General features: G+C 42.0%; 1 protein-coding gene and 1 long non-coding RNA gene across 5 annotated transcripts in view; one reads left to right on the top strand and one right to left on the bottom strand.

Moving 5' to 3' along the window:
* Nucleotides 1–544: 544 nt before the first annotated feature.
* SCNN1D (sodium channel epithelial 1 subunit delta) overlaps nucleotides 545–25,659 on the bottom strand; it is a 29,257-nt gene continuing 4,142 nt past the window's right edge. Inside the window, exons 3-14 of the mRNA XM_087755064.1 lie at nucleotides 10,902–11,233; nucleotides 9,795–10,047; nucleotides 8,081–8,274; nucleotides 6,529–6,632; nucleotides 5,943–6,106; nucleotides 5,261–5,359; nucleotides 4,525–4,642; nucleotides 3,883–3,961; nucleotides 3,283–3,340; nucleotides 2,471–2,526; nucleotides 2,051–2,126; nucleotides 545–1,777 (exon numbers count right to left, since the gene is read on the bottom strand). Of these exons, the coding sequence (XP_087611190.1) occupies nucleotides 1,364–1,777; nucleotides 2,051–2,126; nucleotides 2,471–2,526; nucleotides 3,283–3,340; nucleotides 3,883–3,961; nucleotides 4,525–4,642; nucleotides 5,261–5,359; nucleotides 5,943–6,106; nucleotides 6,529–6,632; nucleotides 8,081–8,274; nucleotides 9,795–10,047; nucleotides 10,902–11,218 (1,932 nt within the window). The 5' untranslated portion in view covers nucleotides 11,219–11,233 and the 3' untranslated portion in view covers nucleotides 545–1,363. The remainder of the gene's footprint in view (nucleotides 1,778–2,050; nucleotides 2,127–2,470; nucleotides 2,527–3,282; nucleotides 3,341–3,882; nucleotides 3,962–4,524; nucleotides 4,643–5,260; nucleotides 5,360–5,942; nucleotides 6,107–6,528; nucleotides 6,633–8,080; nucleotides 8,275–9,794; nucleotides 10,048–10,901; nucleotides 11,234–25,659) is intronic.
* On the top strand, nucleotides 9,475–22,177 carry LOC148056026 (uncharacterized). 4 transcript variants are annotated; one of them, XR_015704196.1, is made up of 4 exons: nucleotides 9,475–9,655; nucleotides 11,971–12,053; nucleotides 15,937–16,072; nucleotides 22,046–22,177. It is a non-coding gene; the product is annotated as an uncharacterized LOC148056026 (long non-coding RNA). The 4 variants fall into 4 exon arrangements; XR_015704195.1 differs by lacking the exon at nucleotides 22,046–22,177 and adding an exon at nucleotides 19,124–21,265; XR_015704193.1 differs by lacking the exon at nucleotides 22,046–22,177 and adding an exon at nucleotides 19,000–21,265.

Genomic DNA, 25,659 nt, shown 5'->3' with positions numbered 1-25,659 from the left:
TAGTACAGCACAATTCATCTGGGTTTGGTCTACGTCTCTGTAGATTCTCTTTGGGAATGAAAAAACCCAGCAGAGGGGCAGGGGTAGGCGTAGGGAGCCCGTGGGGAGCGCTGCCGGGAGGATGTCCAGGCTGTTAGAAGGCTCTCAAGCAAAAAAGTGAGACTTTCAGAGGTACCTTTGTGCTTGGCTTCCAGCGATGTCAGCAGCAAACTGAAGGCTGTGAGGATCCCACCTCCGTGTCTGGAACCCAACTCTTTTCATGATTTGGCCCTACACATTTAGGCTTCCACAAATAAGGTCTGGGCTTTTTGAAAAAGACTTTTCCAGAACCAACACTTAGAAGTAAAAATTAGGCAGTAATAAACCCAAATATTGGTTGAAGGCAAAACGAAGTCAACTAAACCTCCATTCATAGTCTGTATTCAGAGCATTTTATTATTTAAAAAAGTTATAAAACAAAGCTCATCGATTTCTTGTTAACTCTTGTTTTCTACAGAAAGTCATAAACAAGATTATAACAGAGTAAAATGCTCCTGTGCAAACATCATCATCAAAAAATAAACGTGTTATTTTATGTACACATAAGTTACTGTCAAATATTAACATTAAAACATCTCTATAAATGGACTGCAACAAAAACGCAGCATTATTTTAATCTTCAAAATAAATCAGATGCTTCGTCCGTGACATAAAAAAGTTATCATCAACCCCGTTTCTTCTCTTCCTTTCCTCTAAGACAGTGAGTCTCATTTGAAATAACCTGGGCTAAGTCTAAAAGCACCTCAGCAGCAGCATTCTGTGCACCGTCCTCAAAATGCAACAGTGACAGGTTAAGGAGAGAGATGTGTCTTGGAAGCAAAGCTGTGATCAGAGCCACCTCCTGTTACTCCATGCTCTGTTATCCTCAAGGCAACGCTGACTGATACGAGCCCACGCTCCTCAGCCTCCACTGGAAACCCTTCCATTAACAGCCAGGCTGACTTTTCTCTCGAGTACCTTTGTGAAATGTAGACAGGGCTGTCTGAAGCCACAGGCTGATTTCCTCACAAGGGTTTAAAATTTGAAAGCTATGAATAGGTTTTTATGAGGACTCGAGGGCTGTCCCCGAGAGCAGAAGTACAGTTCTCCCCTCCCCAGATACTCATTAGGAACAAAAGAACATTGCATGATGCCTGAATCCAGGACACGCGGGTGGTTTAATAATGAACTTGTAATAGCTGGAGGATTGCCAAGCTCAGCAGCGTGGTGTTTAGGTGCTCACAGATAGTGGATCCACAACATTTCTGTTTGCAACCTTCCTGACAGCACCTGAGTGTTAGGGGAGTTTGAAGTCTCCCATTTCTCCCTGCACACACACACCTCCTTAGCTATTCAGTTCCCCTTCCAAAGAGCTCTCCTTCGTGTATCTAAATCCATTAAACACCACGTCTGGGCAAAGCTCGGGCATTTCCACCCTGCTGGAGAGGGGGTGAAGAAGCAGGTCACTGTTGTTGTCCATGGCAATAGTCACTCCAGAAGGGTGAGTATGAGCAGAATCATCACCTTTTCCAGCTTCTTCTTGCACAACTCGGTAGTTTTCTAGGGTCAAGCTCACGCTGGGGATGGTAGGAGTGTGAGCTACTTTCAACGTCTTCTTTGACCTGAACCTTTGGTAGCAGAAGAGGAGAGACAAGACTAGCGTATCTATAAGCAGCTCAAACATTTCAACTACAGACAACACCGAGGATCCAAACCAGAGACTCCACTGGCTTCCCATGCTGGACAGAAGCAGATTCTCCTGTGGAAAGAATTAAAGGGTTGTGTTTATCAAACACAGCAGAGCTCTGGGAACGTGAAATTATTGCATATTGCCAGCAGGTCAGTTAGCTGCCTGCCATTTGGGGAGTAATTTTGTGTGACTGTGCAAAATGGGAAATTTTCAAGTCTCTTCCTTAAGAAGAATAATCCCATCCCATGTCGGGGGCTGTATATAACCCTCCCTCCAACCGCAGGCAGCACACCGTAACGAATGACAGGTAACAATGGTCTGAGCTGATGTAGCGCAACCTACTGAGAGTAAAGGAGACTCGTTCACAGACTGGTAGTTCAGTTGCTGGTAGAAGATTGTCACCTTGGCAATATCGTTCCTGTATCGGAGAAAGGGAGCAGTTAGCAATGGTGGGATGTCCACATGTCATTCACCTGGTGGAAAGTACCGCTGGCATTCTGGTCTCGATTTGACATGCTGATTGCTAGGCAATAGGTTTCACCACTCACTCAAGCTGTCCTCCTGAGGGTGTTTAACATGAGCTTGCAAAAATGTTACCGAAGGGACTGTCTCTTACAGTGTTGTGAGGAAAGACAGGAAATTTTTGGATGACCCTGTACGTTTTTCCCTTGTCCTCCCTTTCCAGTCTAACATCTACAAATTCTGCAAAGGTGAAGAGTTAATCCATCGTTTGAACAGGAGTACCTTCTCGCAGTGACTAACCTGTTGCTGGTAGAGTTATATCCATTCTGATGCCTTAGAGCTTGGCGGATCCAGTCCTGCAGCAGAGTATATGTATGTTATTGGCAATCCTGTCTTCTGAGTTTTTGTATGTTTAATATTTTGTAAATGTAGAATTCGTAAGCACTAAAATGGCTATTTCTAATCATAAAAAAGGATGTAACTGATTGGTTTATAACATATAGTGATGGCTATCAAGTAGTAGCTATGTTTTCCAGAATAGCAAGGAAATGCACACTGATATTTTAGATGTGTATAGTATTCTGGTTCTTAAATTCTGCCTTTAATGGCAATCCCACCAAATAATTTCCTCTTTTAAAATGTATTGGTGGTATTTACATCTATTAATGACCTGGTCATACAGCCTGAATGCCCATTTAACATTAGAACATGAGAAATGGTAAGAGGTCATCTATTGACTCACAGAGTTTCCGTTGCAGCGCTGCAGCACCTCACAAACAGTAATAAATGAGTTGTTACATCACAACACCCACTGGAAGCAGAAAGTCATTAACACCATTTTGTAGGTGGGAACTAAGGCAGTGAGGTGAATTGCTTAAGGTCACAAGGAAGTTTGGATTAGAACTGGAACTGAATGTACCTCTCTAGCATCTTCATCTGGCATCTTAACTACAGGGTCATTTCCTTGGGCCCAGGTTTTAGACCAGTTTGCTTTATTTCCCACTTCCATTGCTGCTGCCTGCACCATTGTTTTCACCCTCAACTTTAACGTTGCAACAGCCACAGTAAATACAGTATCCCCTCTAAACAGAGCAGTTGTCTGTATGGGCTACCTGAGACTTTGCTGATGGCCATTTAGCTGTCCCAGCAGACACCTTGTACAGTGATTCCCTGATAAGATAAAAATGGAGATTATGATCACTATGGCTCTTGGCATTTAAAAGTGAATACACAAAGGAGTTTAACACTGCTAACTACTCGCCCAAATCAGAAGTTCCAGGAGCAGCTCTTGAGAACCTTGGAGAAAGCTTTGTAAGTCAGCTTAGAAAATGAAACCAGAGGTTGCCTGAAAAATTATGTCTTTCCATTTTGAAACTGACCTACAATAAAAAGGTGAACCAAGAAAAGTAATATAGACTGAAAAATGACACAAACAATTTGGGTTTGGGCTTAATAAAACATTTCAGTGTGATTAAAACAAGTTCCCCTCTCTGCTGTCATGCACACACAAGGTTCTTATTTATCTGATGCTTTAATCTTTTTCCTTTCTCAGCATTGGGGTTCAAACATCAAACTAAAATCTCTGGTTCAAAAAATGCCAAAATTCAGTTGGCCAATTGGTCCATAAATTTTCCACTAAGTTGTTTACATTTCCACTGGTGTAATTTTCCTCTGCAAGCTGGCATTTATTGCGCTCTACTTTCGTGACCTACCGGCAAGGCTTGGGGCACTGGTCAAAACAATTCAGGTGATGATTTCTGAGCCTGTTGTACAGCTGATAAAAGCAGTGACCTGGTGAAAGAAATGGGAGGAACACACTCAGACACTTCCTCGGGAAATAGAAGGCTACCAAACAGAAGGCTACCAAAACCTCTGCCCTCACTTGGCCTTCCCAAGCACAGAGCACTCTCTCAGAGAGATCTGGTTTTGCCTCACTCTCACTTTGGAATGGTTCCAGATGGCCGAGCTAATCCCCTGTGTGCAGTGCAGGTGCTTTCCCTGTAAGGATCTGCTGAGGACAGGCCAACCAGAAAACCAGGAGAAGTTACTCAAAGCTTTGTCTTACACCAGCACAGCCGCTAATATTGGTAACATGAAAGAGCTTGACCCTATATTAATATCCTTAACAATGGGATGATTGATAGCATCAAGATTTTTTATGAACTAACTTGATATCCATGCAAATACACAGAAAGGCGTCTGCCATCTGGCTGGATTCAGTGATGTGAGGAAATAGTCTAAGCAGGAAACAGGCACCGAGTAGAAAGGCAGTAATCTAAGGAGTCATGTAACCAGTGACTATTGTAGGAAGGTGTTCCCTTCTGACACGGAAAAGATAGCAGTCTTGCTCTTACCCCATGCAGGCTGCTTATTGTAGTTACAGTATTCAGCACCGGGAGGCAGTGGGTAGTAGTAATAACCACAGCCACATTTTCGAACCATTATGTGCTGAAAGCAGGAATGCAAACAAGCCTGGAAAACAAAGAAGGCATAAAAGACTGGATAAGCCATAAATTCTCAAGTGCCCAGATCTTCAGTCTGTAGCATGCAGCTGCTAGGAGACAATGTACAGATTTTGTTGCTGCAAAAAGACACCAGCCATTACTAGGGCATGATGATGCAAAAGGTTTTCACTTTTCTTTCCTTGGTTTTGCCTCTGAAGACAGTATTGAACTCAGTGAGACAGAATTTTCCCCAGCTCCCTGTTTCATAATGCCCAGTAACATCTCAGTTAAACAGCCCAAGCATCTAGAGCCAGGAGCAACTACTTGCACAAATAAAGACCTGATGGCCCAAGAATGTCCTACTAGAACAGTCCAGCTGCCTTGACTGGCTCACTCTGATCTCTCCTGTGTTACAAGGAGGGAAGAGACCCAGTGTCTGGGAGTGAGCATCCCTCACTCAGTAAAACACATTCCAAGTTATAACACCCTGTTTGTGAGCTTCTTTTCAGAGGGGCATGGATCTTTCTGTTACCTCCAGCAATGAACTTGCTGATTTGTAAAAGCTCTCTGGAGAGTAAGGTATGACTTGTTTGCTATTCATCCACTCTGAATAAGCTGGGGCCTCAGCCGGCCACTCTGACAATACCTGCAGGGTGTAGGAGTTGTTGTACAGGAGTTTAACATTCACATCATTGCCATTAGTCGTGCATTTCCCATAATTGCCCCCCAGGCGATTCACCTCATCCTGTGGACACAGAAAAGAGGCCTGAGTGATTAAGAGCTTTAATTGGACCTAGCCATCACCATCTAAACTTAACTGGATGGAGCGTCATATAAAGGACAAGAAGTGTAGTAATACACGTGAGCAGCCAAACTATACCTTGCCAGTAAAACATACACAGCAACAGGGCAAAGGTAGGAGAGTGCACATGGTCAGTCACTGGTTCAGCTGACCAGCAGTAACTTACCATGTCAAAATAACTAAATCACTTCTGAATGTTTGTTCTAATCCTAATGTGCCCATGCAGCCCCTGTGTAGAGCTGGAACAAGATGTGAGAGGTGTAAGAGCCTCAGTGTAAAGCAAATCAGGCCCCAATGTATTGAGGACCAAAAGGCCACTTGCACATTTGGAATAATTTTGTTTTACCCATGGGAACCTGAGCACAATGAAGAGAGAAAAGGGGCTTGCATAAATATACATGCACAGTCAAGAAGTGAACACAAGAGTCCCACAAGTCCGTTGTATGAGTCAGTCGCAGTGTTCAGCTCCTCACAACTTTCTGCAATCAGAAGGAAAAGAAACAATGCCCTTGAGCAAGTGGCTAACCTGCTGAATGCCTATGGTAGTTGCAATGCCTGGTCTGATGTCAAAGCCTTCATGCTCAAGGAATGGTGTCTGATTGTGGTTGTGTATCATCACTTTCACACCTGCTACTGTAGACAAGAGTGGGATGTGATCCTTCTGCTCTGCTCTCAGGATAAGGGAAAGTCCTGTAAACCAAAGACAAGGGAAGCATATAACAACTTATTTTGGACCAAAATAGGAACACCACCACATCTTGAATTCTCAGCACTGATCAAATTGCTGCCTTAGCTCACAGAAGAGCCATTCTTTTTCCTTAGAGACCTGGTGAGTAGTCAGGTAGCAATTGCACCAGCCTATTCCAAAACTGTAATAATATTCTGCTTGAAAACTAAAATAATATTCTGCTTGCTATAAGTTAAGATATGGTTGATATGGCTATCATATACGTGTGGCTAGTGAACCAACAAATACAGTACATAATTTGTGCCACCAGGGCTAGAAGAGAGGGCTATATGTCTGTAAGTCATGCATAGAAGACACATACTTAATCTATAGCCAAATTATATTCACTTTAGCTCTTCTTCCCACCCTTTGCCAAATAACATACCGTAAGGAATTCCTGGTTTTGTAGCTGTCCAAAAAGGGTCTGTTCCCTTGCTGTTAAAAGTATAGCAGCTTCCAAAGACTGGGTGGTGAAAGTGAACATAGTCACTGAAATCAAGAGAGATTTTGATGGGTTTAATTATGAGTGTAGCAATACCTTTACTTCTATGTAGGATGTGTTTTGTGTGTGTATGTACAGGAGTGCGATGGGAAAGAGTTGTTAACTCACTAGAGACAAGGAAAAAAATCAGGTGCACAGGGATTCACTGCTCACCCAAGGTTACAGCCAGAGTGGCAAACATAGGAGCCAAATTCAGAGTTCTGACTGGCTTTTCCTTCCACCAAGTAGACCAAATTTTTCCCTGCTTGTTCCAACAACCAGGCAGGTTGAAGTTCTGTGCTCTAATCAATAGGAGAAATAGATGATCTCTTTCCTTGTTTTCTTAAAAATGATACCACTTATTATGATCATGCTGAACTTCCCTGGCCAAGTCAGCCTCCACATTCCACCAGTTCGTAAGAGTTCTTAAAAAGAGTTGGATGAACACAGGTACAAAACCGACGATGCTCACCATCAAGTGCACAGACGGAGATATATTACATGAAAGCATCAGAAACACTAAGTGCAGAAGAATGTAAGAGTCAATCGCCTCCAGGAAAGACAAGATAGGACCTTATCTTGTAAAATGATCTACAACAAACTTTGTAGACGCCTCTCCTCTTTGCTGAAAGTGCTCAGAAAAACACTTAAGTTTGCCTTCTGCTTATTCTGTGTCATAGATGAGTGCATTGCTATTAACTTTGTTCAAGTCATCAGCTGAAAACAAGTAGGCCAGCAAATGGCTCGTGTGCCTGAGGCACAGCATTGTCTTAGGTGGTGTATGTCAGTTGTATTTGGAAGAGCTTCCAACAGTGGAGACCGTAAGCACACAGGAAAAGAAGGAACACCTTTGCGTTTGGTATGTGCAGCAGGCTCACTTCTTTGCCTCTAGGGACAAAAGGATGCAAAAAGACTATCTGATCCTTGTGCCATTAATTGAGTCCTCCTGGCATAATAGTTGAGAACAATCCGCGTGCTCAGGGGCCAAGTGCTACAGTAGAGTCGTGAGAGCCTTCTTCCCCTTCTCTCCTCCCTTTTCATTGTAACAGCAAAAAGAGATCCCACATTTATCCTTTGGATATTTGAGGATTCCTGCTCCTTTCCTCCCATGCAGATAGACGTTAATCATTTACCATTCAATGCAGTCAATGCATCTTTGTACCAGTAAATGTTTAATTACTGCTGAATTTCTCTTAGGCTTCTTTGACACCCTAAGACACTAACTCACAGTCATAGAGGTAAGCCATGGCAGAATGCCGATTTCTAGGTTCCTAGCCCCACGCTCTGACCATGGAAGGCTGTTCTTTCTTTCAGTCACATCTCCAACAAGGGCTAAGCCTGGCAGTATGCCATGAGGTGCAGTGCCTGCACTGCCGGAAAGTGTAGGCTCAGTTTCAGATTCCCAAGTCCTTGGGTTCTGCTGAAATCACAAACAGCACCTCAAGAAGTAACATACCTGGGTCTGCAGGGCTCCCCATCATACTGACAGGAGTAGACCATATCTTCTATTTGCTCCTCATGATCAGAAATGTTGATTATAACTGGTAGCTGGGACATGATATTCATGTAGTGAAACCTGTACCATTCAAGAATTGCATCCATCCCAGATGAATAGGTCTTGTAGAAGCAATTCCCACCTGTGGCATTGCACTGGAAGAAAAGAAGAGAGGGAGCCATTCAGCACAGCGAGAACATGACAGCCTAAGGGTAACAGAGATCAGGGGGTAAAGGCAATACTGGATACAGGGACAAGGGGAACCTCTGTTTTTCCAGAAAGCAAAGCCTCTGATCATTTTAGTTATCACAGAATCACAGAATGGCTGAGGTTGGAAGGGACTTCTGGAGGTCATCTTGTTATGTGCTAAGCACCTTCTCTCCTTGAAGCTGAATTAGGTGTGCTACTTCATCTCAGGGGAATGAGTGCAAGGGAAAAGAGGCAGAAGAGAGCAGACGAGCAAACTCAAGTACATTGGGAGAAGGAAGGACAGGGCTGGTGGGGATTCTTTACAACCCATGAATCATGAACCAAGTCCTGAGATGTTTTCTTTGTTCTTACTCAGGCCTTAGACAGGTGAACACCCACAGATTCTGGTGAAAGTGTGCCTGGTGAAGGACTTCAGGATAGGGCAGGACAATAATAATCAGGCAAAAATTGCTGGCCTTTCAAGCCACATCAATTTCTCTCTCATGGCTTCTGCTCTTAGATCTATGCTAACCCTGTTTTTGGTATGAAGAATCTGAAGCATTTGCAGTCTTCTCCAAAGTCACAGATACACATTTATCGTATTAATCGTCTTGATTTATTATTGCCATGTTTAGTTTTATCTGCAACATTTCTAGTGCCCCCAGTACCACAGCATTTAGACACTGGGGGAATCCTCGCATGTTGTTTCTCTTTTATTTCTAGGCTCACCTGCTACGTCTGGATGTTTTGTATATTTTTAGAAAGGGGTACAATGATTCCCATAGCCTACTGCTACCATTCTCTACTGAATTTGTCACTACCAGAAGGACTTTACAGGTGGGTGGGCTGTGTAAGACCATTGATGTTGCTATTGTTTCACTTCACAAGAATCCTGGCCATCAGCATAAACTGTTAGAGGCAGGGATGGACTCTCCTGAAACATCCTCCAAGCTGTCATTGCACAGCACTGAAACTATCTGTTTTTTCACTCATTTTTTTGAATGCACCTTGTGAGATCTTTGTCAGGGCCCTGATTGCACTGATAGGCGTTACGGGCCCTGAGCAGCCTCACCTGGAGCCTCCACCCACACCCTCTGCCCACGGGCCCAGGAGCTCATTTAAGCTCAGCTCAGGGCCTTCAGTCCCTCTTTGGGCTGTGCTGTAGGGCTGCTGCTTTCCAGCTAGGCTGCTGCTGTGCTTCTGCCTCACCACGGACCCTGTTGATCCAGTGGGCTAACTTCGTGCCCTGATCTTGAACCTGCCTCATTGCCGTGAACTTGCCTGATGAGCTGGACTCTTGGTTGGACCTGGCTACCATCTGTGAGCTTTCCCTGCTCGCTTGCTCAGGTACTGTGGGATGGGCCCCTGTCCTGCCCTGCCGGCAGGCTCCCTGGCTTCCCCTCTCCCCCTGTCCCTTAGGGAGCAGCCAGTCCTTGCTGCTTGTGTCTGTAGCCAGGTTAAAATCTGAAAGAGGACACACACTTACCAGCTTGAAGCCCACGCTGGAATGCTTCTTTCCTGACCTGTTATTGTGGTCAGACATTCTCAAGAGTGAGAAGTTTTGGCTCAGCTTGAAGCTAGATCTGCTGAGATTTCCTATGCTTGACAAATCTTTCACATGGATGTTTTTCTCATTCATGTGGAATAAGCTGGCTGATGTGTTGATGCCATACAAAAAAGCAATAGATTCCTCTGCCATGTGATCCAGTTGAACCAAATGTTCACTAACCAGTTCAAATCTGCAAGGAACAGAAATATTAGCTATTTGGGAATATCCATGTTTGTATTAGAAAAAAAGGATTTTATTGTATGTACCCTCACAGTATCTATGGAAAGGCTACTCTCTGGGTCTCTGCAGACCTTGATGTCTGTGTGAGAAAAGCCAGCAATTATGGTGCCTATGCTTAGCATACCTAACTTCAATACATTAATTTATTAGGAGCTCCAGTAGCTGGATTTCCAGTTGCTGGATCCTCCACTGAAAACCTCAGAACTTGCAGCCATGCAACATCAGCTGCACAAACTGGCCTTCCTGTCAGACAATTAGATAGTTATTCTGAGGAAATGACATAATTCCTTTACTATGTAATTTGAAACTTCTCGATACCTTGCCACTACTGTATCAGCCTCGTTTGACAAGCAGGGCCATGCAGACTTCTGTACAAGTTATATTTTTCCTTAAGGCCATTCTGCGGTGAGAAAAACCAAGCAGAATCAGCTCTAGCATGCATCAGTCCAGAGATCAGTAGTTTAGTTACAAATGAATACACACACTACCCATGTTTTTCAGGGAAAGACTGTCTTTATCAGAGCACAAAATCAGTTAGCAGCTTGAATCAAGTCACAAGGTAGAGCTCCCTCTATCCTGACTCAGTGCATGAAATAAACTGCTACATGCTGTTGCACAATTCCAACAAGATCTTATCTTAAAACCCGTTTGGAAGTAACAATAGTCCCTTTCCACCCCTGTAAGGCAGAGAGACCTTCCTCTACCTTCAGCCTTCTCTGGGCTGCAGTCATAAGGTTGCTGACCCTTACTGAACCCTTGTGACTGTAAAGACACGACTACAGCCAAGGGGAAAGCACAGGTTACCTGTATGGGTCCAGATTGCAGATGGTAATTGCTGGAAACATCTTGGGCTCTGAATGCATTGACATGGTCAGGACAACAGGGTAGGCCCAGTACTGGCTGAACATAAGTGCAAATTGCCAGTACAACATGCCAAAGCTGGCAAGTAAAAGCAGACTCCAAAAAGCTGTTTTCATCCTATTGCTGTCTGAGCATACAAGGCGGATGGTGCCATGGATTGTTGTGTTCTTACAGAAGAACTCAAACATATCCCTGAAGGAATCATAAAACTCAATTAAGCCTTCTTTCTTCTCTTCTTCTCTTGCCACTTCCTGCTCCATCCTCTAAGTCTGTTTCTGTTCAATAAAAAAGAAAAAAAAAAAATCTTAGCTTGTTAGAAAGACTAACCTAGGGACTCTTTGGAAAAGGGCACCAATGAGTTTGTTATTAGCAAAAGCTGAAAACAACTGAGCTGAGACTCATCTGTCTTTCCAGAGTTTGGACACCAGGAAGTAGCAAAGAGGTCCAATGTTGTGCGTACTGCTGCCGACGTAACTTCAGGCATTCTACCACACTTACACTATGACTTCTCTGTTAGTATGGATATGCAACGTTAAAGTGACTAATACGCAAGCTGCTGAGAAGTCTGCAGCCAAAGGGGTGTGTAGTTTTCTTCTTTCTAAGAACACTAAGGGCCAACATTTAATTCTGAAACATTGTGTCACTGTGCATTAACACAGATCTGTAACTAATTCGTTATTATCAGTGTATTGCTAGTGGAACATGCTGGCCTATAGGCCTGAAACAAGACTATAATATAGTAGGTATTTCATAGTTCAGATGAGCAGAGTCAGGTACTTAGGAAAGGAAGTGGAGAAAAACACCACCTCGATTGAACCCAGAGAGGGGATTAAGCAAATTAGGATGTGGATAAAGCATTGCAGATACTACTTGAAATAAAATGTTCTTGCGTTGTTTCTGAAGGCCACAGAAATATTAATTACTGCTCTTGACAGAAACTTTGCCACCTATCTCTTAGATAAATAGTTTATTCCGGGAATCTAAAAATCTTCTCCTTCTCTCTATTTTACAGAAGTGAAAAGGAAGAACAGAAACTGAAAATCACCCAAGAAGAATGGATAACTGGAAAACAAAATCCATATCTCCTTTGTCACAGTGAGTAAAACATCTACTATGCTACTCTAGATAATTTCAGATTTTATGCTGATAAAAGTATGACCAATATTTATGCTCATGTGTTTTAGCCAGCACAAACGGAGGACATCTTCCTAGGTTTTAGTACCAGTTTGGGACATTGGACTAATGCTGACATAGTTCCACTTACTGAACGTGACATCAAGTCCTGTAACATGTGAGTTTCCAACATTACAGCACTCTGTGAATCAGCCTGCCTATTATGCTATTAAGAGAAGTTTACTGAGTACACCACTTTGGTCCAACCTTAACTCCAAATAAAAATCTTATAAAGACAATAACAGAGTTTGAAGATGGGACAAGGAGTACACAAATAACTAAAGAATTGTTGCAAGTGGGCTATGTGATAAGGAAATGAAAGCTCGGGCCCTTTACCGAGTTACGGGCCTTGAAGCGTTTGGCGGTGGCTCAGCCTGAGGTGCTGGTGGGGTTACCGCAGCTCAGCTGCTACGCGCTAGTGCCCTGGCCTGCAATGCCTTCATCCTCAACTAGACATCTCCATTTACAAACACGGCTTTATTTCAAAGGTCCTTGGAATAGGACACTTCATATGAAATGATACCTTAGACTTACAAGCTGCTAAGACAGTCCCCTCAGTGTACCTATTCATGTCAGAAAGATTAGGAATAATCCTGAAGCAGTGAAGAGCACGCTGGAAGCTGTGTACCAGATCAGCTTTAAAACAGCCCCCCAAAGTGTATTATCTGACAAGGAAACCCAGTTTATCACAAGTTATTTTCCTCAAAGACCATAACACATACCATGTTTGTGTTTTCTAAGATACTGTTTAACAATAATACAAAATTAACTCAAAGGCATATGCACCTCCTTTATACTTTTATAATTAAACATGACAAATTATTTTTCACATTTCTTAGATACACTTGCCATTGAACAAGTACAGGAAGCCCACGCAGAGTGAAATATTAAAAAAGGGCATGAACAATTAAAAGAAAACCTGTGCAATAAAGAATTGAAGTGGGAAAAGAGCAATTCCACTTTTGCTATGAGGAAACACCATTTTTCTGCAGTGCATACATAAACTGTTACTCCCACACAGACAACCCAGAGCCAGAGTGCTCTCAACCGCTGCTACAAATGTTATCAGCCAGCCTTACAGCTGAAGGCTTACAGCTGAATGCTTCTTCAATCAGAAAGGACTATCTGTGGCAAACTCCAGAAACGAATCCATGGTATTCTTCCTACCCACTATTGTTACACATTTTTCAGATTAAGCTCTTATGTTAAATTGTATGTTCAACCTTTATCTTATTCAGTTCTTGTTCTCATTTTATTTAGATAAGAATAAATGAAAATAAGCCTGCAGGGTATGTTAAAGAAAAATATCGAACGAGTCCTTAAATATTGATGGTATTTTAAGATAGAAATGAAAATCGTGTGAGGCTGAAACAGGAAAATTTGATTTGTTACTGTTATATTAATTTCACTAGTCAGCCTTGCTCTAATGAGAAAAAGTAGAATAAAAGGCAATAGTTATCAAAAGTGAATGCTAAATGAAATCTATCAAACGTACTTTTTCTATGTATAATTTTGAATCTAAAAAGCCACCTGTAAAGATTCAGACCATAGCTTTCAGAGACAACCCACAGTTTTCAGCCGTTCTGACTGCGCTTTTAAGGCTATGGCTAGTTAGTTCACACCATTTGAATCTGCATTCTTGAAATAACTAGAATGAAAAAGCATATGATAATGCAAAAAACCCCAGAGGGAATATTTCAGAACATGTGTGTGTACAGGCAACAGAACATCCCCTCTCCTCCAGTTTCCCAGATCAGCCTACCACTAATTTATTTAACATAACAATTGCAGTCAGGGACTTAAGACATGTAACAGCAACAGTGACCAGTTGCCTGTCTTGTCTGCGGTAAGTGCCTGGAGAGAGGCTGCAGGTTATAAGAAAGTCAGTGGAAGTTACACAGCAGTGGCAAACAAGTATATGTTCGTGTATTATCACAGCAACTCAATGCTCAATACATACTAAACACTTACACATGAATGTCATGTAGTCAAATATTTAACCATGTGTATAGATATCTATATCTACATATCAATCATACATATACACAGAAATAATCAGTAAAACAACTAAGACCAAATTGCAAAACACCCCACTGTACCTTGGCAGAAAGTCTATCTTTGAGTGTTTAGAGTAGCCACTAAACTCGGCCTTCGGCTCTATCCTGAACAGAAGACAAGTCTTGGTCCAAAGCTTTCAGATTTCCTTTTCTAACTGAAGATACATTGTGAGCTGTCCAGCCTATATGGATCAAATTGATGACATCAAAAGGGGCAGGACTTAAGGAACAGATCATGGAAATTATTCAAAGCATGATCCAGGGAATAATAGGAAGTGAATGAACTGGATAAACAAGTTAACATTAAGGTTACGCTTGAGTTAAAGTTGGTTTGAGTGGTGATGGTGTGTTCATTGTTTTTTCAATGGCTAGAATATCTTTTTAGCCATAACTTCTACAAATAGCTAGGGAAGTAACCGTGGATCCTGTAAGGTTCTTTCCGCTCTGAACTTTCCCATCAAGGAACTAGCTTTCTGCCTTCTTTTCATGGTTTCCAGAGGTTTGCATGATCACTAGTAATTGCAGCCATTAAGGTTTCCACAGGTGTGCTTGAGGAATTACATACCTCAGTGTAATCTGAAATGATCAGCTACTCAGTCGAAGGCGCACGTGGCAGTGGATTTCTTCCTGCTTCTCCAAGAATATTGCTCATTCGTAGTGGGCTATCCCCTACCCATTAAGAATTCAACTCTTCAGATGCTGAGACTTGACTAGACTAAATCAACCATGACACTCAATTTAAATCAGAACACCCTGGTTTTGTAATACGGCTTAGTTAAGACTTGCAGAAGTCTGCATAAGTAATGCAGAAGTAGATTTGGAATTCTGGGACTGCTAAAAAACAAGCGCCTCAGATTGCTTGCATAAGTAGTACTGAAATCTGCCCAGTTCAAAACCAGCTCTGCAATGGTTTTGCACGAAGCTTGTTATATGAGAATATTTGATGCTCTGGATATGGCTAATGTTTAGAGCTCCAAATGAGACCAGCAGAGCTCCTGCCTGCCTTTTAAAATTGGCTGGAACCACATTTTCTATTACATTGGAAGTTGCAAAATACTGACATTTGCAAAGACGATTGAAATTTTTTGTGAAATTGAATTCAAAAAGAAGGGAGAAAGGACAAAGATCAGGGGAAACACACTCTTCTGATTTTGACTGATTTCAATCCTGTTTACATTTTTAACAATTGCTTTGTGCTGAATTTTGTTTTAGAAAAACAAAACGTAGAATGTTCATCTCAAATTTTAAAATGATTATTCTAAAAGATGTGAATCCTATTAAACAGCTGCTATGAATATATTTTACCCCTCTTTCTTTGGTATTAAAACAAAATGTCATTAAAAATATTTGGAGAATGTTTTAAATTTTAAAAGAAGACAGTATTTTGGGGTGTAAAAATTAAACTTACGATTAAAAAAAATATCCAATTGGCTCTTGAATGAACAGCTACAGCAGAGCCACTTGTCACTGATCAGTGAAGAGGTAAGTAGTTAAATTCTCATTAAAAAACTCAAACACTGAAAACCTAATTCTGTCACATCCATTTATTTGTCCCCCACCCTTCTCTCCATTTTATATTGTGCAATAGAAAATGGCAACAATATATCCTTGACAATGAAATTATTGCACAATGAACATACACAAGACAAAGTCTGTTGCTTCATTATGGCTGCAGGCCTCAGCGTAGAGATTCTCTGGTAACACATCAGAACAAGAGCTTCTGAGCCAGCCATGAATTTTTCCTGCAGGAAACGGAGAAGAACTGGACGTGCAGACAAGGCTGTCCCTCAAGCAAGATACCATTTCTGTTTGCACTTGCTCATTTGTCATCCTGTACCCTGAACTGGGAGGAGAGGGGAAGAGAACTCTTCCGCTGGTTAAAAAGTAAGTTGGTGTTTCTTTCAAAATACAGAAACAGATTATGGAGATAACATTCATGAGAAAGTCCTTTAGGGTTGCAAAAAGGCTATGCTATAATTATTTTCAGTGGGGCAGAAAATGTTTATTAGTGCTTGTAGTACTGCAATGGAGGGAAGGAGTATGTATGAGGGAAGAAGTATATTGTGTGCTCCGTATAGCAGCAGCAAATGTCCACGGTTGAATACGCCCTCGGGACATGTTATGCTTTACACAGAAGGATGCCTCCCACGCTGTAAGTTTTCAAACCCCTTTCCCTGAATTGCGATTTGTTCCCCAGTTGAGACTGATGGAATCGCATCCCATTTAGCTGACGAAGACAGTGCAGGTAAACAAAACAAAGGAATTTTGTCACTTTGCTTTTAAGCATTTACGCTGCTGTCACACATTAAAGGAACCATCCAAACTCCACTCTTGACCCTTGGCTCTACACTAGCCTTGACTGCTGTGCATACTCAGCATGGATGATAATACAATTCTCACCTATTTGATAGACTGCTGAAACAGAAATGAAAATCAGACTGTACAACATGCCTTTGAATATGTGCCTGCCTTAGTATCAGCACTGGCTCAGAGTAACAGGAGAGGTACAAAGAGTATCCTGCAGGCAGAGAGAAGAGACTTTAGCTACTTCATGTGGGCAAAAGTGTTACTCAGTGAATTATTGTTCCTTGTGGAAGGGACTCAGGCACTTAGGGAAATCTACTGCCAGGCAATCATTTTTTTTATCCTCGAATATTTCCTTACAGCTGGTGCACATGAAAAGTTTTGTTCTCTATAGAGCAAACCTCTCTCATAACACTGACTTTGGCTATCATTAGACACTAAGCAGGTGAACAGCCCAGGCAATGTTCAGCACGCAGAACATTCAGTGTGCCTGCCCTCTATTACATTTGCTGTTGTTACAGGCTTGAGTTGAGAGACTGAACTGGAGAAGCCTAGTGATGACCTCTAGCTAGTCCCTCTTGCTGGGACTGGCTAGTCCTCTAGAGCTCAAATATTTATATTTTGTCCAATATCCTTTTAAATGTCCAAAACAAGAGGTGCCATAGTGTCTGGACTTCTTGTGAGAACACTGAATTGCAGTGAGGTGAGTCTGACCACGCAGATAACAGTGCTTTTCCTAATCGTGTAAATCACACTTTTTGGCTTACACAGGAACAAGAGAGGACACTTTAGCTACTCATTCATGAAGACTTTCACAGTTGGTTGAAAATTGCTTGCACTTAGAGGCCTAAAACAAATTAGCAAACAAATGACACATCACAATCCCCCCACTTCCAGCAGCTTTCCCTGCTGCCATACCACACGGTAAAGTTCACTGTAATTTGCTGTCCACTAACCACACAAACTGTCTTTCAGTTATTAACTTTCTCCCTTGTTGCATTTGTTTCATATTATCGTGCTCTCTCACACTTAAGTGTTTCATTCCTTTCTATTATTCCTCAATTCACCTGTCTCTTCTGGAGATTCCCCACTTTTTTCTCTATATTGTTCTTCAGTCTGTGAGCTGAGAAAAGCAGCCTTTGGCATCCACTTTCTTCAGCAGTGGAAGGGATACGGAACAGATCCTGTACCCTCCTGCCTTCAGCAGGCTTTGTCGATCTACAGTTTAATCTCGATTTTTAGCAAATCTTGCTTTACTCACGTCACTTGCTCCTGCATGAATGGCGTTTGTTCTCCTGGAATGCTCCAGGTTATTCCGTCAAACCATCTTCCCACATTTTCTCTCATTACACAGGACACAGCATACCAACCCAGTTTTCCTCTCTCCGAAATCAGTGTGACTTGTCTCCTCTGGTTTTGTGGAACCTCCCTTACAGTGCTTCATGGCCACTGGATGAGCCAGTCTATTCCTCCTCCCACTCAAAGGAAGACAAACTTCTGTGGGCAACTACAGAAAAAGGAAACTCCCAGTGTTTCCTCTCTGCATTTCTTGGTTGGCTTTGCTGTGTACGCATCAGGCTCTGCCTCCTGTATTTTTTCCCAGTTCTTACTAGCCAGAACCACTTTGTCATTTTTTCAAAGCAGAACATATAATTGTTTCTCTGCTGTCCGACTAGAGAAAGGAGCAGTACTCAGAGGTATTATGGAAGTGCTGACAGCTTGTTCAGTCCTATGCAAGAGGCAGAACAAAGGCAGTCCCTGTCCTGGAGGGCTTCCAAACATTGCTTAATGTCTCCTTTTGATCCTGCCCCAAATGTTCCTGAACTGACTCTGATTTTCAGGTGTTTTCCTCGTCTCCTGGAATCTCTGTGTTGAAGCTCTGTTCACCAAAATTTCTTCTGGGAATCCCAACACTCATTGCTTTGCTTGTGTGATGCTTTGAGCCATGGCTGAGGGGATCTAGATCTTGAAACCACAGTGAGCTATGCCTGCAGAAATAGGGTAGCATTGGTGTAACTTGGCTTCCCTTTTGCCCTGTTTTGCATCTAGCCAAAGCAGCCTCAAATGCTGCAAAGGCTGCCAAACCTGCTCAGGGAAGTAGGTAAACACTCCTTGACTTGTGCTGAGCTCCCTAGTGCTCTGGTTTTATCACCAGCAGTGCCTGAGTTAGCAAGGCTAAAGCTAGCTGGCACATCCTTACAAAACTCAGAAATCACAGCAATGAGCACATGCATATTCTGCTAGTCACCAGCCATTTAAATATTCCTTAATTACACCCCTTGTTATGAAGAGGCCCCACGTAACCCATGCTTTTCATTAAGCCTCCACCAGAGGCGCATAGGGTTAAAAATGCAGCCTCAGTAGCAAAATCCTGCTTGCTTCCAGTATGACCAAGCATTCATTTCCACTCACTCACCTCTCTGAGTAAGATGTCTGTAGCCGCTTCTGTCATCCCTCTGGGATAACACCTGCTTTTTTGTTTCTCTTCCTGTTCTCTGTTTCTTTAGTCACAGGCCTTCATAGATGCTGTTCCACCTGTTCAGACTTGCCAACCCCTCAGCCAGTTTCAAAGATTCACAGGCTGGTGAAATCCTGCTTGCTAGTGGATTTTTTTTTTTTATCCTACTCCAGCTCAGACACAGTATCTGTAGGAATGCTGATGCATTTAGGACCGGCGGAGGTTGGAGAACACCAGTAAAAGCTGCTTGTTCTGTGGACGTGCGAGATGCAACCATCCTGAAATCACAGATACCATCACTCCATCCCAAATCTCCCCAAGAGTTGTCCAGGCTCCTGGAGAAAGTGGTAGATAGTACTTCTGGCTCCTGTCTTCTCGCAATAGGCAAGCAGATCTCCCCTGGTGATCCCTACTCCTCTTGGCACCCAGAAGAGAGATTGCAGTGCAATGCTTGGTAGCAATTCACTGGGGTTAATCAATCCAATAACTTCAGACTTTCCTATTGGGAACTAGAACAGATGTCAACAAGAGGAAGAGGTACTACAGTATGGCAGCTAGGAAGGAGGGGAATGAAGAAACCGGGAACAAACTGCGCAAGGGCAAAACAGTCATTAGCAAATCAGTAACTGAAACTAGCTATTATATAAGTGGCTGTGTCAGCTGTCATACCTCTGTAGATGGATGGGTTTTGGGTTAAATTCAGGTGCAGTACTATATTTTCCATCAGCAACCTCTGAAGGATTCCTTCACCTTCTCATAAAACAGCTCTGTCCGTGCCTGAGTTGGTAATTGCAAAGCCATAACCCTGATGCCCCAATGGCAAACATACAAACGACGCTACACAGGCTACCAGTGCTGAAAATTTTAAAAAGCATAGTAATAACCCTCTAAATGCAGGTAAACCCTCAGGGAGGCATCGTGGCTGAAGAGAAGACCTGGTGTTAAAAAATAGATAATTTTGTAAAATGATGCCAAAGGTGATCCAAAATGCTAAGCCGATGCAAGGATTGCATAGATGACTTATTTTTGATGCATTCAAACTTGCAGAGGATTATCTGGGAGACCCACAAATGTCCTTGTGCTCTGGGTCTGCTTGCTCTGATGTTTAGGGTGTGCTTATTCACATGGAAAGCACTGTACTTAGCCAGTAAGCCCTAAGATTTACTATTAATCACTTGTTTTTAATTTTTTGTCATGCCCAGGAAAGCTTTATTAGCCAATCACAGAGTAGAAACGCTGCCATGTTACTTCCATGACCCGTACCTCACCATGAGTAATGTGGAATGAATAGTCCACCTGAGCAGCACAAATATTCCTGGTCTGACCTCTGTTCAGCACTAACAGAAACCCCCCACAGAAGTCCCCAAGCAACTCCCAAATGTTAGATCAGGAATGGTTTGTAACCAAAAGGAGCTAAACTGGCCTGGTGATGTTTTCTCACTGAATTTACCCCATCAGCACCATATAAAACCTAAATAAAGGCAGAAGTCTACAAGCTTTTCACAACTGTTTGTTCAAAGTCTACATCCTGTTTGCTGGAGGGTCCCTGCTTGCCAAGGAGATTTTGTCCAGTCTCTAGCACATTAAAAAAACAAACCAACTCAACCAAAACAAAAAGCAAATGCAACAAGAAGATATTCAATTTTCCCTATCCACCAGAACTGCAAAAGCAATGGCAATAAATACAAAACTCCAGACATAGACAAGGGTAGAGTCTGCCACAGCATGGACAAAGAAATACCAACTTGAAAGCCTGAAACACTTGAACTTTTCTCTTCTCTTGCTGTGCAATCTTGGACAAACCTTTCTGCCTCTCTCTGTTGCTTCATCTCTGAAACAGACGTAATGACACTTTGCAGCATTGTTGAGAGGGTTAATTGGTGTTTGTATAAAGCTTTGGTGATGTAAGCTGCCCTGTAAGCATGAGGATGACTATTGCTTTGATACTGCTTGTTAATTGCAACAGGATGGGTCGTAGTCATGCTACAGTATTTAAAAATATGTTTTTAAGAGATATTCCTAGATCTCATCTGATATTTTAAGATGATCAGTACTTACTCCTGTATTAGACAAACAGATGACAGAATTGTTTGTGCATTTAACAATCCTGCAGCTACTTTCCAACAATGTGCAAGGGGTGCTGCCTGTATCAGGTCCCATATATTTCGGCCTCTAGCTTTCAGCCTCATCAAATGAGCTCCTTGCAATGCCCATTGCTTAACGTAATAGACTTTCTTCTCACTTCATCAGCATGAGAGGAGAAGATCTTGAGATTATTTTCACTTCTAAACCTATTTGTCATAAAAAGGTCTACAGATCAAGAACGCTTGTAATTTGCATTTGCAATGCAGGCCATTTAATGTCCTCCAGATGTGAACATACATCATGCGGGCTTATATCCTTTACCTGATATTTTTTCTGAAATTCTCTCTTCTCTTTGAGAAAATGCATTCACTTGTCACACGACGACTGACAGTCAGGCCTACAATGCAAGTAATGCATTTTGTATTATTTAATTTTGAAAAGCATCTTAACATAAAATACCCTGGTTTTCCTCATTATTCCTGGCATTTTTGACTGGAGTCTTCCAGCAGGTTTTGGCAGCACATATCAACTTCATGTTCTATTCCATTAAAAACCTGAACATTGACTTTGACTTGATAGATCATCAGCAATTACCTGTGAAACTCTGTCCAAGACATTCCCTGCCTTGCCACTGCAGCCAGGTTAGTTCTTTGTCAAAGAATACTGTGCACTACACATCTGTGTACTAAAGATTAAACACAATAGTGGAACCACAAAGAGGGTAAGAGTGGGGTTTATTGCTGTTGGGATGAACAAAAGCAGATTACCTTTAATCTGTCACAGACTTCAGAATATGCCCTGAGCACCCCTCAGGAGAAGACTCTCTGGGACACATTGTCCTGAATATTCAGTGTAAATTGTGAGATGGAACATTGTTCTGTTATTCTGGGTGCCATAGGAAATCATGCTGCCTTACTCTTATTTCTGATAATGTCTGGCATATATTTATTATTAAGTTACCCAGAGACTATGCTGCAGACATAAATTCTAAGCATTATTTGTACCAATAGTTCCAAAAGGCTTCCTCCTCTTCTTCAAAGATGTGTCTTCCTGCAAGGCTGCAGCATCTCCAAAAGTTTGCATCAATAAGCGGGCCGTTTATCTACACCTGAACTGATCAGAATCTGGCTGTAAAAGACTGCATGTGCTTCTACACGCTCTCTGCTCCAATCATTGCGGTGGCACTCAGTGCATGCCCATTTCTCTTCATGGACATAAAGGAAAAAACAGATCAGAAGGTGGAGTGGGAGAGCAAGGATTTACAGCTCGGGCTAAGTTTACTCTGTGTTGCTTAGTAAGCTCTGTAAAGGAAACATTTCATCATGAAAAGGCTCAATTCCTCCTGTCAGCACTGGAGACAATTCCTCTAGGTCAAGGCAGAGGCATATTTGTCAAAGAAATGTAGCAAAGCAGCCCATTCAATGAGGCTTATTTTGTGTCTAACCAGAGGAAAACAAACGGCTGGTCAGCTCAGCCAGGATCTCCCTGTAGGACTAAATATTTTAAACAAGTAAGAAAAAATATGTTGTCACAAAAACTTGCTATGAAGTTGCAAATGATTTCTGTGAAGAATGATTATCTATAGAGATCTGTGTAGAGATTACCTGGCCTTAAAGGAAGTTCAGCAGGAATGAAACCACAGACATTATAATGGCTTTTGAAGGCATACATCCATCTTGCAAGGTAATAGCTTAATAACATTCTAATACTAGGCATGCTGTACTTTGGATATAAAGAGCAATGTAATCATACAAATGTCAAATACTGAAGAAGAGCATGCAGAAGCAGTGAAAGGCTCTGAGTGAAAGTGATGCACAGTAAGGAGAAACTGGTATGTCATACTATTTGTCTTTGCATCTTAAGGTGATGTCATTAGAAGGCCACTGATGGCTGTGTACCAATTATCGTTTGGGAAACACAGGATGGAGAGGTAAACGGGGACTGGATCCTGGTGATGGAACTCCTTACCTAGTACTGGTGGAATAAATAAGGAAGAGGGCTGACCTTTCCTCTTTCTGACTCAGAAACATGCCAGAATTATTTTCTAAGTAATATTATCTCCTTGTCAATCATCATAAAGGAGGTCACGCCTGACCTTAGCCAGGCAGGAGAAGAAATCAAAGGGGAAAAAGCCCTGGTTTCAGCAAGTGTATTGGGGATTTATCAGTGCCTAGGTTAAATTGCCTGTCATTTTATTTGGGTCACCTAAGCCTGTCTGATTGCCTGCTGCCTCTCCAATTCAGACAGTAGAAAATGAAGTAAATCATAATGCCTGGAAATATTAATCCGGCCTATAAATGAACACCATTGATCATTATCATAATAGCAGTGATTATGAAAAATAAAGATTATGATTCATGTTTGGGACTTGCTGATGTGGAACCTTTAGTCCAGAGAGCTCAAAATACGTGACACTCACCAAGTGATTAAGCATGCTTCCAGTAAAGCTACATAAGTAATATTATCCTTTCTTTATACAAGAAGAAAAATGGAGCTTCACAACAATTGAATGATTTCCTTATGATCAACAATGAATCAGTGAGACTCAGGAACGATGGTAGTCCTTCTCTGAAACTCAACATAATCACCCATGTCGAAGCTATTTATGAACATGTTATCGGTTTCCATTAAAAAAAAATTATGACAATCAGTTTCCCAGGGAATCAAAGGGTTTGGGGAATTCTACAAAATAATGTAGTTCTACTAGATAATAATATACTACTGTAACACTACGAAGCAAACATGCACTGTAGCGACAAAACATTCATTGCAGGAAAGTTACTCAGTAAAAGCCAGTATGGTAGTTAAAGCAATAAAACCCCTCAGAATGACAAAGAACCAAAAATAAGAAAAACAGATGAACGCACAATACCTCTAAATTGCCTTTTGGCCAAAGATTAAAAGAGAACCAACTTGGCAGGACTTTATGAGAAAACCAAAACAAAAAACCTGCATTGTTTCATCCATCAATGAAATGGAACTACTTTTAGATGGGAAAGATGTTTTAATGTAAATGACATTGCTCATAGTTTAGACGTGGAAGTGATGCATCTCATATGCACTTGAAATTGGAAGGGAATTCAGGAAGGCAGGATATAATTAGTTGAACTAAATCTGGCCAAGACATTAGCATTAATGTCCTGTACTCTTATAAAGAGATCTCTGAAGGATTGTTGGTCAAGGACATCTCTTGGTTTGAATACAAGCTCAGACAGTGGAGAATGTGTGATCAGTTACAAACATGACCCGGGGACAGTGATTTAGTTTCTCAGTGTCACCGTTCTCATCTGCACACAGGTAGTTACAATTGCAGCACGGTCAGATATCAGTGATGGAGATTCACTATAGACAGAACAGCAGATATCCTTCTCCTTTAATATGGTTCGCAATTCCAAATTTCTTTTGTTGAAAGCCCCTCCCAAAAAAGAAAAAAAAACAAACAAACTCGTCAAAGTTTTGTGTTCCCCCAACATGAAGAAATACACTTTAAAAAGTTAAGAGTAAATACAGGTCAGCAATATTTATTAATGCTTAACCACAGTACAAAACCAAAATCCTAAGGCCTTTCAGATAACAGTGTCTGGGACACACACTGTACGTAGCATAAAGGAAAAATGGCTTCGCCAGCATCACTGAGCTCCTTGCAACTGTGCCTTGTCTTTGGCAAACACCGTCAAGAGCCATGCTAATAAATGGTGCTCCCTTGCTCAATAAGAGAAGATGTCTTTGTGGCTTCCTGAGCTAAATCACCTGTTAGTCACGGGATGAATTCCTCAAGGTCATTGTTCAGCTGCTACTTCTTCCTTAACAACATCCTAAAGATTCATTCTTTCTTTCCCCATGGCTTTGCAAAGGTTCAGCCCCATGCCTGACTTACTTCTTCGACCCCATTCAGATCAAGGTTGCCACAGTCCCCTTTGTTCTGAGGCCCTTGAGTATTTTTTCCCCATTTGTTCTCTTCTTCTGCGTTGTATCCGAGCTCCTTGCCCCTCTGTCCAACTCCACCCTCACCCTTGCTGTGCTTGGTAATCTCTACCCACATCTCCCCCACTTGGGCATAACACTCCCAAGCCTCCTTCTTTACTGATCCCTGTGGCTTTTGTTTGCTCTCGGTCTTGGTTGTATCTTTGGTAATGGAAGAAGCTGCCAGGTAGGATTTGCCCGGCACCTTCAGTTCCCTGAGGCCCCCTGTTCTAGGAGGTAGTCAGGCATGAGAGGCCACATAACACTCTTGCATTTATTCACTGGGCAATGATTACTTTAATGCAACTTGCGCTTGTAGGCAGTAATCTCTTCCCAGTCAGCAAATTATGCCTTTGTACATACAAAATATTTACATGGTGCCACTTAGCAGTGGCTTTAGACAGCAAACAAAATGAACAGATCAGTAGTCTCACTATGATACGTGTCAGGAAACAAATTATATGGACGTGTAAAGTAAGAGAGCGCATTATAACTGACTGATCTTCCAATTCCACAGGCTATGGAGACTGGAAAACCAGCAAAGGGCCTAGGCAGTAGTTCTCTGTATTCAGGGCAGAAGTAAAGATTCCTGGTTTTTTCACTACTTAAGTTGAGAGACCTATCTTGGTTATCCGAAGCAGCGATGGGTTCAGTGGCCAAC

This window comes from Nipponia nippon, unplaced genomic scaffold, assembly GCF_047370975.1.
Source record: "Nipponia nippon isolate SJK-2023a ecotype South Korea unplaced genomic scaffold, ASM4737097v1 scaffold_19, whole genome shotgun sequence".
In the NCBI taxonomy this organism is placed as follows: domain Eukaryota; kingdom Metazoa; phylum Chordata; class Aves; order Pelecaniformes; family Threskiornithidae; genus Nipponia; species Nipponia nippon.
Note: the sequence above shows the minus strand (reverse complement) of the source record. Positions and strands in the feature narration are given on the sequence as shown.